Below are 14,963 nucleotides of genomic sequence, written 5' to 3' on the forward strand. Positions count from 1 at the left end.
AGCTGACTGAGTCTCCTCCATGTTGGATCCTGTGTGTTCGTGCACAGCTGACTGCTGACTCCGCCCATCAGCTGAAAATCCTGACAAACATAAATTTATTATTGATTATATGACCAAGGTGGTGTCATAGATGGAGCTGAGGACCTGCACGTTTAACCACAGGTGATAAATATGAGTGAACACGCCTCACATGAAACCTGTTCAGCAGACCAACAATCTGCAGGTCATCTATGAATCTAATCACAGGTCATTTTCTGCTACAGAAATGATCCCTATTAGTGCCAACTGTATGTATGCTGAACTAGTGAGGTTACAGAGTAGGGTGGGTGTAAAGAGGATTTAAAGATTTCTTCATTCATTTGAATGGAAATAAAAAGTAATAACAAGTTTAATATTTTAAAAAGTTTAAAAGCTACAGAATGAACAGTAATAGTGGTGTAGTCTTAAAAAGCTGCAAGTTTGGATACCAGAACAGTTTCTGGAGAACAAAGTGTGCAGAACAAAGTGTGCAGGAGAAACTCCAGTGTGAATGCTGACAGACAAACAGACTGGTTCTTCTATCAATCTGAGCACTCAAACCACTTTATACAACTAAGGAGCTTGGAAAGAAAAGCGTCTGGACTTCTTTAAGTTGCTTGGAGATGTTTCACCTCTCATCTGAGAAGCTGTTTGCCACAGCTGTCCTGGTGCACACTTTTTTTCTTAGGCGCACCTGCATAAAAGTTAGGCGAGAGAGACAAAACCTGCATCTCAGAATCTAGCGCAAAAAAGACGTAAACACAAAGCACAGACCCGACGCATCAGAAACAGCGAGCTGTCGGCTTTCAGCCCCGACGGCGCGTCCGTGTGCGGGCTGTTGAGTGAGAAAGCCGAGAAAGAGAAAGCTGATTCTGATGCGTCGGGTCCGCTCTGTGTTTACGTCTTTGTGTGGAGTCCATGTACCTGCTCTCATTTGCTCTTTGGTGGTTGTTGAAATAGTTTTTGAGCTTTATTGCTTCATTCAAGCTACTCACCTCTCTCTATCCACCTGTACTTTCAACTGGACCACGGCCAATCAGAGAGGTCCCGCCCCTGACTATCTCTGATTGGTTTCGACTATGATAGGGCCATAATGTGTGTCTGTTGTTGACCACACGGAGACTTTTTTTGCAGAGACTTTTCTTATTTTTTTTACTCAAACAATTGGTCACACTGGTGCGACCTGGGATTTATGACCAAATTGGTCGCACTCTAGAGCCCTGCTCCAAGAGGGACAGTGGACCCCCTATTGATCCTCTTCCTAATCAAATGAGCCAAGGTGTGAAGACGGGTGTGGGTCACAGTCAGCCAGGGTTTAAGGTGAGCTCATTGTGAAACCTAGCTCCACTCTATCATATGATTTCCTGAGGTCAGAGGGCCCAGGATGTGAGTGGGTGTTAAGGCGTCTGGGGAGGGAACTCAAAACTGGATTATAGATGGCAGACAGTTGGTGTCGTAAACCACCGCCTCTGTTCAAAGATGGTCGCTCACAGTAGACATAGATGGCTTCTTTTTTTTCCTTCCAAGCTCCTTAGACCCTTACGATGTAACTCCAGCCCAGCCCAGCAGCAGTATATTAATGACTAACCTCGTATTGTGGATGGATTATCTCAGTTGTTCTCCTGACTGAAGTTTGGTCCGTTTACAGCATCCTGCCATGTGATTGCATTTGTCCCTGACCATCAGGAACCCTCATGTTAACTTTTATTACAGTTTTTGCCCGTTGCTTGAACACCATGAACCCATGCCTAGACTAAAGTAACACAACTTGAAGCTTTTGTCACCATACCTCAAACACATGTACCCCTACCTTAAACAAAAGCGCTGCTTTGCACCCCAGTTCCAATTATGCAACACACCTACTCCTTTATGCAACACACATGGTCCTGCATGCTACACTCTATTTCATACATAAGACACTTCGCTCACAAAATGAAATGTCAGGGTGCCATTCGGAAAACACATGTATCCAAAATACAAAACACATCGGGTAATTGCAACCACTCAAATACACACCTGAAGGCACTTACTTGCAAAACCGAACACCAAGTAGCCAACTACAAAAAGCCCTCAGCGTAGCCATTCCAAGAACTTTGCAAGCATGGATGGAGGGAGAGCAAGAGGAAGAGGAAGAGGTAGAGGAGGAGGAAGAGGAGGAGGAGGCCGAAGAGGCATGCAGGCGATGCAGGCGAAGTCGGTCTGGAGGCAGGCCTCGCAGAGGGCAGCGGTGGCGATGCAGGCGAAGGAGGTCGATACGATAAATAAAACGATATTTATCGTATTACATTATGTATCGATAAAACGATACATAATGTAATAAACTCAAAACTCCGGGTCAACGACTCAGGCATCCTAACAGTTTTAAACACTTCAGTGTTAATCGTTTTGTTTCAGTTGTTTGAACAAAGTCACTGTGTGAATATGTCAGCTGACATTCGTTGTTGTATACAAACTGATATCCTGTGATTTATGCTTTAATCCTGTGATACAGTCAGTGTTGTTGGATAAACCCCGGCCTCTTAATCAAATGTTCACGCCTGGTTTCATTGGTATCATTTCCACCCAGAAATCTGGACTTCATCATTTTGCCCTGACATCATTATCTGAACATTAAAACTGCAGCAATGTTAAAATGAATAATGAAAGGACTTTGATGGCTTCTTTAAAGGTACAGAATATAAATTTTAAATATATGTTTACGTGATTAACTTTGACCAATTTGTTATCAACTGATTATGAGTTATTTTTTATATTCAGTATAAATCTAATTGTGTGGTGGGTCACAAATTTACTTATTAGGTAAAAATCATTCTCTTTTTTATTTTTATGACTTGTTATCTTATGTGCAGCACTTTGTGATTCTATCTAGAAAGGTGCTATATAATTAAAATTTTATTTATTAGTTAATTTATTTATTTATTTTTATCGGTGGCACAGTGGTTAGCACTGTTGCCGCACAGCAAGAAGGTCCTGAGTTCAATACCAACATCAGGCCGGGGTCTTTCTGTGTGACTTTTGCATGTTCTCCCCGTGTTTGTGGGTTCCCTCCAGGTACTCCGGCTTCCTCCCACCGTCTAAAGACATGCAGCTTGTGGGGATAGGTTAATTGGATAATCCAAATTGTCACTAGGTGTGAATGTGTGAGTGAATGTGAGTGCAAATGGTTGTCTGTCCCTGCCTCTCGCCCTATGACAGCTGGGATAGGCTCCAGCGCCTCACTGCGACCCTGAAAAGCAGAAGCGAATGGATGGATGGATAATTTATTTATTTACTTAAACTGGTTAAAACTGGTCTACAGACTGGTTTCTGTGACAATAATTCAATCCTCAGGTTGAAAATAACAGGATGCAGGTAAACAAACACACAGCTCAAAGTTTGAGTCATTTATTTTGCAACAATGACCTCCAGTAAAAATCTGTCATCTATGGTAATCAGAACAGCAGAAACACCCAAATCATTCAGACACATGGATTACAGGGATTACATTACATGGATTAAACAGCAGACGTGCACATAAAGCATCAAACACAAGAGTCCATGTTAAACATGGTCCAAAAGCTTCCCAGTAAAACCACAACAACCACCAACAACACTGAGATGGTCCTGGATCGGTTTAGAGTCCAGACAGAGATCATCATCATCATCAGTCTGCTGAACACAGGAAACAGCAGATTTTATAACATCAGACAGAACCAGGACCCAGGCTCAGTTAGTGGGAACCAGGATAAGACCTGAAAGAAGAAGAGATGAGGACACAGTCACCAACACACTCTGAAAACAAACCATGGACACTGGTTTTAACAGATCAATGGCAATGATTCAGTAAAGTTTCATGTTTCAGGGCCTGAACCAGGTCTGAGAGTCCTCAAAAACAACAGTAAAAACCTGTGTTTGAAACATTAATGTAACTAACAGTTGTCTGGTTCTAAACTGGTTTCAGGTATGAACTGGTCTGTGAGTGAGAGTCCTGCTCTGACCTCGGGCCTTCCTCCTGTAGTAGATGAATCCAGCCAGAGATAAGATCAGACCCAGGATCAGTCCTGAGGCTCCGATGGCGAGCTTGTTCCTCTCTGACTCAGGCATGGACAAGTCTGAGGAGGGATCTGAGTCACACAGGTGAGAGTCAGACAGGTAGGTATGTACAGGTGTGTACAGGTGTGTAGATACAGACAGGTATTTACCCCAGTCAGTGATCAGAGGTTTCTCCAGGCTGGCGTGCTCCACCTTACAGGAGATCTTCTCCCCAGACCTTCAACACAAACATCAGTGACTCTCAGATCTTAAACTTTTAACATTTAAACTTGCAGACCTCATATTAAAAATTGTTCAGGTTTCCATCATCAGAAATGGCGCTCCTGGACCTCATTCTACGTAGCTTGGCAAGAAAAGCGTCTGGACTTGTTTAAGTTGCTTGAAGATGTTTCACCTCTCATCCGAGAAGCTTCTTCAGTTCTAAGGTCAAATGGTGGAGAGTCCCAGATTTCCACTGTGAGCGACCATCTTTGAACAGAGGCGGGGGTTTACGACACCAACTGTCTGCCATCTATAATCCAGTTTTGAGATCCCTTCCCAGACGCCTTAACGCCCACTCACATCCTGGGCCCTCTGACCTCAGGAAACCACATGATAGGGTGGGGCCAGGTTTCACAATGAGCTCACCCAAAACCCTGACTGCTTGGGACCCACACCCGTTTTCACACCTCGGCTCATTTCATTAGATAGAGGATCATCAGGGGGTCCTTTGTCCCTCTGTGGGGGGAAACTCCCACTAGGTTTAAATCTGGGACTCTCCACCATTTGACCTTAGAACTGAAGAAGCTTCTCGGATGAGAGGTGAAACGTCTTCAAGTAACTTAAAGAAGTCCAGACGCTTTTCTTTGCAAGCTCCATAGACTACGATGACCTGGATGACTGAGAACCTTCACAGACATGCGTCTGTCCTTCTTATCCTCCCTCGCTGGTGTCTGGTCTTCTTTTCTGTGCCTCTTTGCTGACTTTAAGAACGCCCATTTAGGATAGCCGCACGTTTTGAGTGCTTCCTTTACATGTGTGTGTTCCTTCTTTTTCCCTTCAGGCTTAGAGGGAACATGTTCTGCCCGGTGGTGTAGGGTCCTAATTACTCCAAGTTTGTGCTCCAGAGGGTGATGGGAGTCAAAGAGGAGGTACTGGTCCGTGTGTGTGGGCTTCCGGTAAATTTCGATGTTGAGTTTGCCGTTCTCTTCAATGTGCACGGCGCAGTCCAGGAAAGGCAGACAGTTATCCTTTGTGTCTTCCCTGGTGAACTTGATGTTTTTATCCACAGCGTTAATGTGCGCAGTGAAGGATTCCACTTCTTGTGTCTTGATTTTGACCCAGGTGTCGTCCACATATCTGTACCAGTGGCTGGGTACTCTTCCTTTGAAAGAGCCAAGAGCCTTCCTTTCCACTTCCTCCATGCAAAGGTTGGCTACAATAGGTGACACGGGGGAGCCCATGGCACAGCCATGTTTTTGTCTGTAGAAGCCTTTGTTGTATTTGAAGTATGTAGTGGTGAGGCAGAGGTCTAACAGTGTGCAGATCTGATCGGGTGTGAAGTTGGTCCTGTCCTCCAAGGAGCTGTCTTCTTGTAGTCGTTTTCTGACAGTCTCCACGGCCTCCGTTGTGGGTATGCAAGTGAAGAGAGAGACTACATCAAAGGACACCATGGTTTCATCTGGATCCAGGGGAAGTTTCTGGACCTTGTCGGTGAAGTCGGTGGAGTTCTTGATGTGGTGTGGGGTGCTCCCCACAAGAGGAGCAAGGATGGTAGCAAGGTGTTTTGCAATGTTATAAGTGGCTGAGTTTATGCTATGCAGTTTATGCAGGGTATGGCATCCCCTGGGTAAAGGCGGTGATATGTGAGGCGGTCAATGATTTTGTCCTTTTCAAGGTCTTGAAGGCAAGCTATAACTTTCTTTTGTAGCTGCTTGTGTGGTCTCGCTTTAAGGCTTCATAGGTATTGTTGTCACTGAGGAGAGTAGTGATCTTTGTGTGGTAATCCGGAGTATACTGGAGTACTCACCTGGGTGTGTACTCCAGGTGTGAGTGGGTCTGGTAGTACCAATCACCATCTGCCATCTCCTCAGTGGAAGTGACATCAGAGGTGACTTCCTGTCCATCTCTCAGCCAGCTCACTTTGATCTTACTGGGATAGAAGTCATAGACGCTGCAGACCAACATGGCAGGATGCTGACTGTAAGCAGGTGTTGTGGAGTGAAGTTTGACATACGGCTTAACTAGAGGATATTATGAGTTTCTGTTATTGTTAACGTCATATCATCAGGGATGATTGTATACATGAGTATTAATAAAGATACTGTCAACAGTAGAGTCACATATAACCAGTCTGACATCAGATCATGAATCAGCTGTGAGGAGAAACATCATCAGGCTGTAAACATTATTATTATAAAGTAAGACATGCAGAGCTGTATGTGCTGGAAATCTACCAGACTTGAACCAGTGAAACCAGTGTGAACCATCAGTGAACTGTTCCTCCTGCAGATCAGCTGCTGTGGTTTGAAAGTAAAATCTGACACATGGAGACTTGATGATAAACTAACACCTTAACTCATCCACACATAGATGAAGCCAGCCTGCTTTCACTCAGTTTAATATCAACATGAAACTAAAGGACTGAATCCACAGCTGGTCCCAGTTTGAATTTTTGCTCATCCAGCTGTTTGGTTCCTGAACAGAAATTATAGAGTCGGGGGGAGGGAGTCTGGTCAGACTGTAGCATCCAGAGCCAGTAGGGGGCGCTCTGTCGGTGTATTTGATCGTATTGATCCACAAGTCACACACAGATGGGTCACAACACAGCTGCTGGCTGATGGAGGAAAATGCTCTGCTCTCCTGCTCACTGCACAGAGACGAAGTCACTCCTGTAAACAGCCTGGTCAACACTCGTGGTGCATTTATGTGCACTCGTAAATCTAGCCATCTATAGCCCAAAAGCAGAAGATGCAGAATCAGTTTCCACTCTCAGACAGCTTCCCCTCCACAGGAGGTCTGAGCTGGTTCTCCTCATGCTCCTCTGAGCTGCTGCTGGGAGCTGATTTCATTCAAGTAAGTCAAGTTTATTCATTGAGTCCTTTTCACAGACAAACAGTCACAAACCGCTGCACACAAAAGGCTGAAATAAATATGAACATTAAGTGCCAAAATAGTGAAATATTTAATAAGACACGGGATATCTGTGTGTGTTTCCTCTGGGTTGTAATGGGAACTTTACAATTGTTTCCTCATGTTTAATAGCTCCACTGTTACACTGACTCATAGATCTGAGCTGTAATGTGTGCAGGTGTGAAGCTGCTACACAAGCTCTGAAAGTCAGAATCAATAAATAAACAGCAGACGGCCTTCAAACAAACATCAGTGTTTCTCATTTTTGTTTGAATTAAAATAAATGAATTAGAAGGAAAGTGTTTTTTTTTTTTTTTTGAAAATATTTTTATTGAAAAAAGAAAACAGTACTTGCAGTTACCGAAATACAATCAACCTTTCTTAATTTTCCTAATTAACACATATATATATATATATATATATATATATATATATATATATATATGAAAAGAAAAACAAAAAAAAACAAAAAAAACAAAACACAACGCCCCCCCCAGTCCCACACAGATCAACACAGCCATCAAACATATTAGAGGAATATAACAGTAACAAAAGTAGATTTAAACAGGCAATACCTCTAGACTAGCAAAATAAGAGATAAAGGGTTGCCACTTGTGAAAAAATTTGGCTGTGCAACCTCTCAACGTATATTTAATTTTTTCAAGTTTTAAAAAAAACATGACATCTTTAAGCCACCGGGAAATAGTAGGACACTTAACAGACTTCCAATGCAACAATATTAGACGTCTCGCTAATAGGGATGTGAAGGCTATAATATCCCTTTGTGTGGAATCAAGTGTAAGTGAGCGAGCAGGAATCCCAAATACAGCAATCAAAGGACAAGGATGAAGAGTTACCCCAAGAACAGTTGACATAATAGCAAAATACCTTGTCCAGAAACCTTGTAGCTCAGGGCACAGAAAAAACATGTGGCTAAGGTGACAAGGAGAACCATGGCATTTATCACATTTATTTTCCACTTCTGGATACAATTCAGAAAGTCTAGACTTAGAGAAATGCACCCTGTGTATGACCTTAAATTGAATAAGTCCAAGACGAGCACAGGAGGTGGAAGATCGTACTCTCGCTATAGCCTGTTCCCAAGACTCCTCATGTATTCGAAATCCCAGTTCTTCTTCCCATGTACGCTTAAGCTTAACATTAGAGTGGTTACTAAAAGACAGAATAGCATCATAGAGTTTCGAAATGGTTCCTCTGTGATGAGGAATAAATGATAACGTAGTTTCCCACTGCTGTTCTGGAGGCAAAGAGGGGAAATTTGGGAAACACTTAGCAACAAAATTTCGAATTTGAAAATAGCGAAACAAATGGGTAACAGGGAGATTGTAACGAGAAGACAAGTTGGGAAAACTATCGAAAACACCATCCACATATAAATGTTTGAACTGTTTTATACCCTTGTCACACCACACTGAAAATGTCGAGTCCAAAAGTGAAGGGGGAAACAAATGGTTGTCGCTTAGAGGACCCAAGGAAGACGGCATTACAAAATTAAAGTGACGTCTAAACTGAAACCAGATTTTGAGTGTGTTAAGAACCACCTGATTATCAGTGTACAGAGAGGGTCTCACGGGTAAAGAGGAATAGAGCAAAGCCGGTAAAGAAGAGCCCTTACATGATGATAGCTCCAATTTACACCACGAGGAACCAGAAGATTTTAGCCAGTAGCAAAGTTTATGGATGTGAGCGGCCCAGTAATAGACTAAAAAATTAGGTAATGCAAGTCCTCCACTAAATCTGCATCGCTGCAGCAAAGTTTTAGAGACCCTAGGTGGCTTCCCTCCCCAAATGAAAGAACCAATAATCTTGTCCAGTGAAACAAAAAAATGTTTCGGCAAAAATAAGGGAATTGACTGAAATAAAAATAAAAATTTTGGTAAGATGTTCATTTTAACAACGTTAATCTTACCGATTAAAGAAAGGGGGAGATTACCCCATCTTTGAATATCAGATGTGACCCTAGATATAAGAGGAGACAAATTTGCTGATTTAAGGCCAGCTAGAGAGCGAGTCACGTTAATCCCTAAGTACTTAAACCCAGACGGACTGAGACGAAAGGGTAGATCGGACTGTTGAAGTTGACGTGCTGCCGTATTAACAGGAAAACACTCACTTTTCCCCAAATTCAATTTATAACCTGAAAACGAACTGAAGTTCTCCAGAATACTTAAAACAGCAGGGATGGAGCATGCCGGGTCAGTCATATATAATAACAAGTCATCCGCATACAACGATACTTTATGTGTAATTCCATTACGGATGATTCCCCTGAATACAGAAGAAGATCGCAATGTAATAGACAGAGGCTCGATGGCAATGGCAAAGAGTAAGGGAGACAAAGGGCAACCTTGACGACAACCACGACCCAGCGCAAAATAATCAGAGTAAACATCATTAGTATGAACACTGGCTTTAGGGGACGAATAAAGAAGCCGAATCCAGGAAATAAATTTATCACCAAAACCAAATTTCTCTAAAACTGCAAACAAGTACTCCCACTCCACCCTATCGAACGCCTTTTCAGCATCTAAAGAAATCACAAGTTCAGGAAGTTCAGATAGACGCTTTGAGTAAATAACATTAAAGAGTGTACGGGTATTAAAAAACAATTGCCGTCCCTTTATAAAGCCATTCTGCTCTTCAGATATAATTCGAGGAAGCACATCCTCAAGGCGAGATGAAATTACTTTAGCCAATACCTTTGCATCGGCATTAAGCAGAGATAATGGCCTGTAGGAACCACAGGAGGTTGGGTCCTTGTCATTTTTGAGAAGGAGCGCTATGGTTGCTTGTGTGAGAGTAGGTGGTAATGAACCGGTTTCCAAGGATTCGTTAAACACAGACAAAAGCAATGGTGCCAATTTACCAATAAATGTTTTATAGAATTCAATTGGAAACCCATCCGGGCCCGGGGCTTTATTAGACTGCATAGCTGTAATAGCTTTTAATACTTCTTCAACAGATAATGGGGAGTCCAATTGCCCCGCATCATTAGCACCAATAACAGGGTTTGAAAGATTATGAAGAAATGCATTCATTTTAGCTTTATCCGTGGGAAATTCGGACCTGTACAACAAAGAGTAAAATGTTTTAAAGGTAGAATTAATTTCCAAGGGATCTGTAGTAATATTGTCATCAGAGTGTTTAATAATGGGGATCACACGCGAGGAGGCCTGACGTCGTAACTGATGTGCCAACAAGCGACTAGCCTTGTCACCATATTCGTAATATGAGCCACGACTGCGTAGTAATAAGTGCTCAGCCTCTTTGGTTGACATAAGATCAAATTCTGCTTGCAAATCAAGGCGCTGCTTCAGTAATTCTGGAGAAGGGTTCAGTGTATAACTTTGATCAAGGTTACTAATTGCAGCTATAAGTTCTTTAAGCCTGGCATTAATCTTTTTATTAGCACGGACAGAGTAAGAAATAACTTGACCTCTCAGGTAGCATTTAAGAGTCTCCCATAGCAGAGAATATGAGACAGAATCATCCTGATTGAAGGACAAGAACTCCTCAATAGAGCCTGAAATAAATTCACAAAATTCTTTATCCGCCAGAAGGAGAGAGTTAAATCTCCAAAGTGGAGGGCTACGTTTATGGGTAGAAAGATGAACATCCAATAGCAGAGGAGAATGATCAGATATTACAATACCAGAATAGTCGGAAGAATTAACACATGAATTAAGAGTTCTGTCGATGAAAAAATAATCAATCCTGGAATAAGACTGGTGGACCTGAGAGAAGAATGAAAATTTTTTGATTGAAGGGTTGCGAAATCTCCATGGATCAACAAGATCATTCTGTTTCATAAAATCTGAGAATGTTTTAGACATAGATGATTGAGTCAAATTACGAGGACTAGATCGATCCAAAATTGGATCAAAAACACAATTCAGATCACCACCAAGGATAAGCAAATGTGTATTCAGAAAGGGGATGTTACTCAGCAATCTATTAGCGAATTCAGCATCATCAAAATTCGGGGCATATACATTTACCAACAAAACCTTTTTCTGCATTAGGGTACCAGCAACAATGATGTATCTACCGTTCCTATCAGCGACAACATTGGTCAAAGTGAATTGAACTTTCTTATTAATGAGAATGGCCACTCCTCTAGCCTTCGAATTAAAATTTGAGTGAAAGACCTGACCTACCCAAGGGCAATATAACCTATAATGATCCTTAATGCGAAGATGAGTCTCCTGTAAAAATGCTATGTCAGAATTTAGACGTTTCAAGTGAGTAAAAACCTTAGATCTCTTAACAGGGTTACCCATACCTCTGATATTCCAACTAATGAATCTAAGAGGCATACCTGACCCAGCAATGCTGGGGTCTATATTTCCATTAACCATTTACAAAAAGGAAGAGGAAAAAGACCAAACCAAAATGCCAGTGGCCATGAAGAGCCGAAATGGGACAGCCCCCCCCCAACCCAACCCTGAACACAAATACACCCCCAAGTCTCCACAGAACAGAACAAAGGAGACAGCAGTGTACCCCCAAAGTAGCAAAAATGATTCACCGAAGTGACTGGACTAATTGTTGTCTAAATAAAAATAAAAGCGAGAGAGGGAAAAATAACCTCTCACCAACTTCTCTACAGCATAACAGTGTGCGCGTAACAGTAAACATGTTTTTTTTAAAAAGGGAAAAAATAAAAAAATAAAAAGGAAACCAACCAACCAAAAAAAGATCTCACAGTACAAAATATGACTTCCTCAGAAGGAGAACTTTCCAACAAATCACCGAACGTGCATAAAATTTAAAAAAACAAAAAACAAAAACAACATACATAAATAGATAAACAATTAAAACAAAAACAACCAAACAAAAAAATAAATAAATAAAAATTTAACAGAAACGAAAAACAACTCAGTCCTATGCAAATCAATGCAGCAAGCTTGGAGAAGATTGTACCGGACTGGTCCGAAGTTCAAGAGTATATTATATGATCCAGTTTCAATAAATAACAATGAAAATAAAAGGAACCAGCACACCAACAGTACAATAACCAGCACAATGGCCTAAGAAAACAATGCACAGGTGGCGTTAAACCTAAGGAGAGCGTGAACCCTTAGCAGCATTACAGTATCAAACTGAGGAGCTAACGAGGCTCACCCAGAAATCAAAGTTTTGACATAATCACTGGCCTCCTCTGCCGAAACAAAGTCCTTCTCGACACCCTTATATGTGATGCGGAGTCGCGCTGGATGAAGCAGGCCATACCGAACACCGTCAATGCCACGGAGTTGCTGCCTGACCGTGTTGAATGCAGCACGAGCCCGTGCCACCCTGGCGGTGTAGTCGGGGAAGACTGAGATGGTCCGATCTCCAACTTTAATCTGTCGGCGTTCTCTAGCACGTCGTAAAATGTCGACACAGTCAGTGTGGTAATGAAACCTGCATACAATGGCTCGTGGACGGTCGCCAGGCTTAGGTGCGGGTTGGAGGGTCCTGTGCGAACGATCCAAAAGCGGCTCCTTCCCCAGATCAAATGCTTCTTTTAGCAAGGAAGCTACGGCGGCAGTGGTGCACGTGTCAGGGCCCTCCGGTACTCCCACTATCCTAACATTGTTGCGCCGCGATCTGGACTCCAAATCTTCACACTTACTTTCCAGCTTGGCTACATGAGCTGTGAGACCCTTGATAGTGTTTTTCATCTCAGCTATATCATCAGAGCAGACAGTAAGTGCATGCTCCATCTCCTTCACCGTACCTTTTAGCTCAGACATGGTAGCGTCATTTGCAGCTTTATCGATCGCCAGCTGCGTCTTCACCGCCTGCAGGTCGAACTTAATGGTAGACAAAGCATCACCCAGAGTATCCTGAAGTTCCTTTTTAAAGATGTCGGCGATATCTTTCCTCAGCGAAGCCAGCAACTCGACCTTGAGAGCCTCAATATCAGGATTAGCTTGACATGTGGGGGGCTTTGCAGGAGACGACGGCTCACTCGAGGGTGTGGTCGCGGTTTGCAAACTAGGCCTCAGTTGTGTCTGAATAGTACTGCGGGTTTTAACATTTTTTGCTGCCATTTTACGCCGGCCCGAGTAAAACTTCTCAACAAGACAATCCACAAACCAAAACAGGACTGAAAATACGGCCAAAACGCGCGAATAAATAACAATTTAATCGAAATCGGCGGGAGCTCCCAGACTCGCGTCCTACTCCATCAAAGCTCAACCGGAAGTCAGAAGGAAAGTGTTTTATCAACCTGTCAGGCTGCTTCATGCTGTTAGAAATATTTATGTGGAAATATTTAAAAATAGATATGAGCAATAATTCAGCTTAAAGAACAGCTGCAGTTTGCCTGTTTCACCAGCAGGGAGCGCCACAGACTGAGGTTAGAGTGTTCAGAGTCAATGATTTATTACAGTTATTGATCACCAGAGTCTGACCTGCAGCTGTGAGTCCATCATGAATGATTCAGAGTGAGGTCAACATGAACACCTGATGATGTCACACAGACCAGCACACTCACCTGATTTAGACAGAGGGTTGCTGTACCAGACACCAATGTTGTTATGGCAGTACCTCTCCTTCTCAGCTCTCAATGTAGCCAGCCGTCCTGGTTGACTGTTAAAGTGCTTTGCCTGCTTCACTCCAAAGTCAGTGAATCCAACAAACTTCCCCACATCGCTGTCAAACCTGACGACCTCGATCTTGTTGTAATAGTAAGATCTCATGTACTCGATGTCCTTCAGCTCAGTGGAGTTAAAGTCACAGCGAGACACCACAAACATTTTGAATCCATCTGAGGACAAACACAACATCAGACTGTGAGCTGATCACACCTGCTGAGTACAGATGTACAAATAACTTATGTTGATCATGTATACATCTATCTACTTAGCACTTTTAATTCTTATTTTTATCTTTATTTAAGCGTTGTCTGACAGAATGTTTTGCACTAAGTAAATGGTAAAAGGCCTGTATTTGTAAAGTGCTTTACTGGTCCCTAAGGACCCCAAAGCGCTTTACACAACATCCAGCCATCCACACACTGGTGATGGCAGCTACATTGTAGCCACAGCCACCCTGGGGCGCACTGACAGAGGCGACTAAGCACCGCAGCAAATTCCTACTGTTGTTAATCTGCTCAACATTTGGCAATAAAACCCTTTCTGATTCTGATCACTGATGCATTTATTGATCACTATACTGATTACAGATCAGTGTATCTCTGCAGTGTATTGATTAGTGTATTAATCAGTGTATTGATAGTACCTGCTGTGCTGAAGCTGATGAAGAGGAGGCTGAGGCAGAGGAAGGATGAAGCCATGTTCCTGAGTTCTCCTGACAAACTGACTCAGTCTGACTGAGAGCTGCTCTAAAAACAGAGGAGAGGTCACATGACCACAGCATCATCTGTTACCAAGAAGAACTGTGTGACACCAGCTCACACTCTTCATCATCCTGTATGAAGAGTGTGCTGCTTTAAAGCTTTAAAAGCAGAGAGCAGCACTCTGTGACATCATCAGCACATTTCCTCTTTACTCAAAATCTCCTGTTTTCATTTGTATTCAGTCAGAGCTCATGAATCTAATTACCTGCCACCACATTAAATCAACCACTAATGCACTGCTGTAATACTAATGATAACCTCTCATATTAACAGGGGTCATATTTACACACCTGTCCTCTTCTTCTTCATTAATAATAAGTAATCCTCTCTCTCTCAATACTTTTGATCAATTGAATTTACTGCATCACACTGTTTATACTCACACTTCCTGTCTCTTTCAACTTAAAAGGACAGAAGCACTCTTATTGTGAAA

General features: G+C 42.5%; 1 protein-coding gene across 2 annotated transcripts; it reads right to left on the bottom strand.

Annotated features, from left to right (window-relative positions):
• Positions 1-3,386: 3,386 nt before the first annotated feature.
• On the bottom strand, positions 3,387-14,523 carry LOC309702838 (H-2 class II histocompatibility antigen, E-S beta chain-like). 2 transcript variants are annotated; one of them, XM_082527459.1, is made up of 6 exons: positions 14,413-14,523; positions 13,667-13,939; positions 6,059-6,272; positions 4,200-4,267; positions 3,996-4,109; positions 3,387-3,749 (listed from the first exon to the last, which is right to left on the bottom strand). In XM_082527459.1, the coding sequence occupies exons 1-6, from the start codon at positions 14,465-14,467 to the stop codon at positions 3,724-3,726; spliced, it is 750 nt and encodes a 249-aa protein (XP_082383585.1). In that variant the 5' UTR covers positions 14,468-14,523; the 3' UTR covers positions 3,387-3,723. The 2 variants fall into 2 exon arrangements, with proteins under 2 accessions (XP_082383585.1, XP_082383584.1); XM_082527458.1 differs by having other exon boundaries at positions 3,996-4,121.
• Positions 14,524-14,963: the final 440 nt, after the last annotated feature.

Source organism: Aulonocara stuartgranti, assembly GCF_965226115.1.
Source record: "Aulonocara stuartgranti genome assembly, chromosome: 3".
Taxonomy (NCBI): Eukaryota; Metazoa; Chordata; class Actinopteri; order Cichliformes; family Cichlidae; genus Aulonocara; species Aulonocara stuartgranti.

Excerpts from the sequence above, each read along its gene's own strand:
- LOC309702838 (XM_082527458.1), bottom strand. The coding sequence starts at position 14,467 with ATGGCTTCATCCTTCCTCTGCCTCAGCCTCCTCTTCATCAGCTTCAGC. Across the intron at positions 4,268-6,058 it reads CACCTGGAGTACACACCCAG|GTCTGGGGAGAAGATCTCCT; the intron begins GTGAGTACTCCA and ends TTTGTGTTGAAG. Across the intron at positions 3,750-3,995 it reads CTACAGGAGGAAGGCCCGAG|GTCTTATCCTGGTTCCCACT; the intron begins GTCAGAGCAGGA and ends TTCTTCTTTCAG.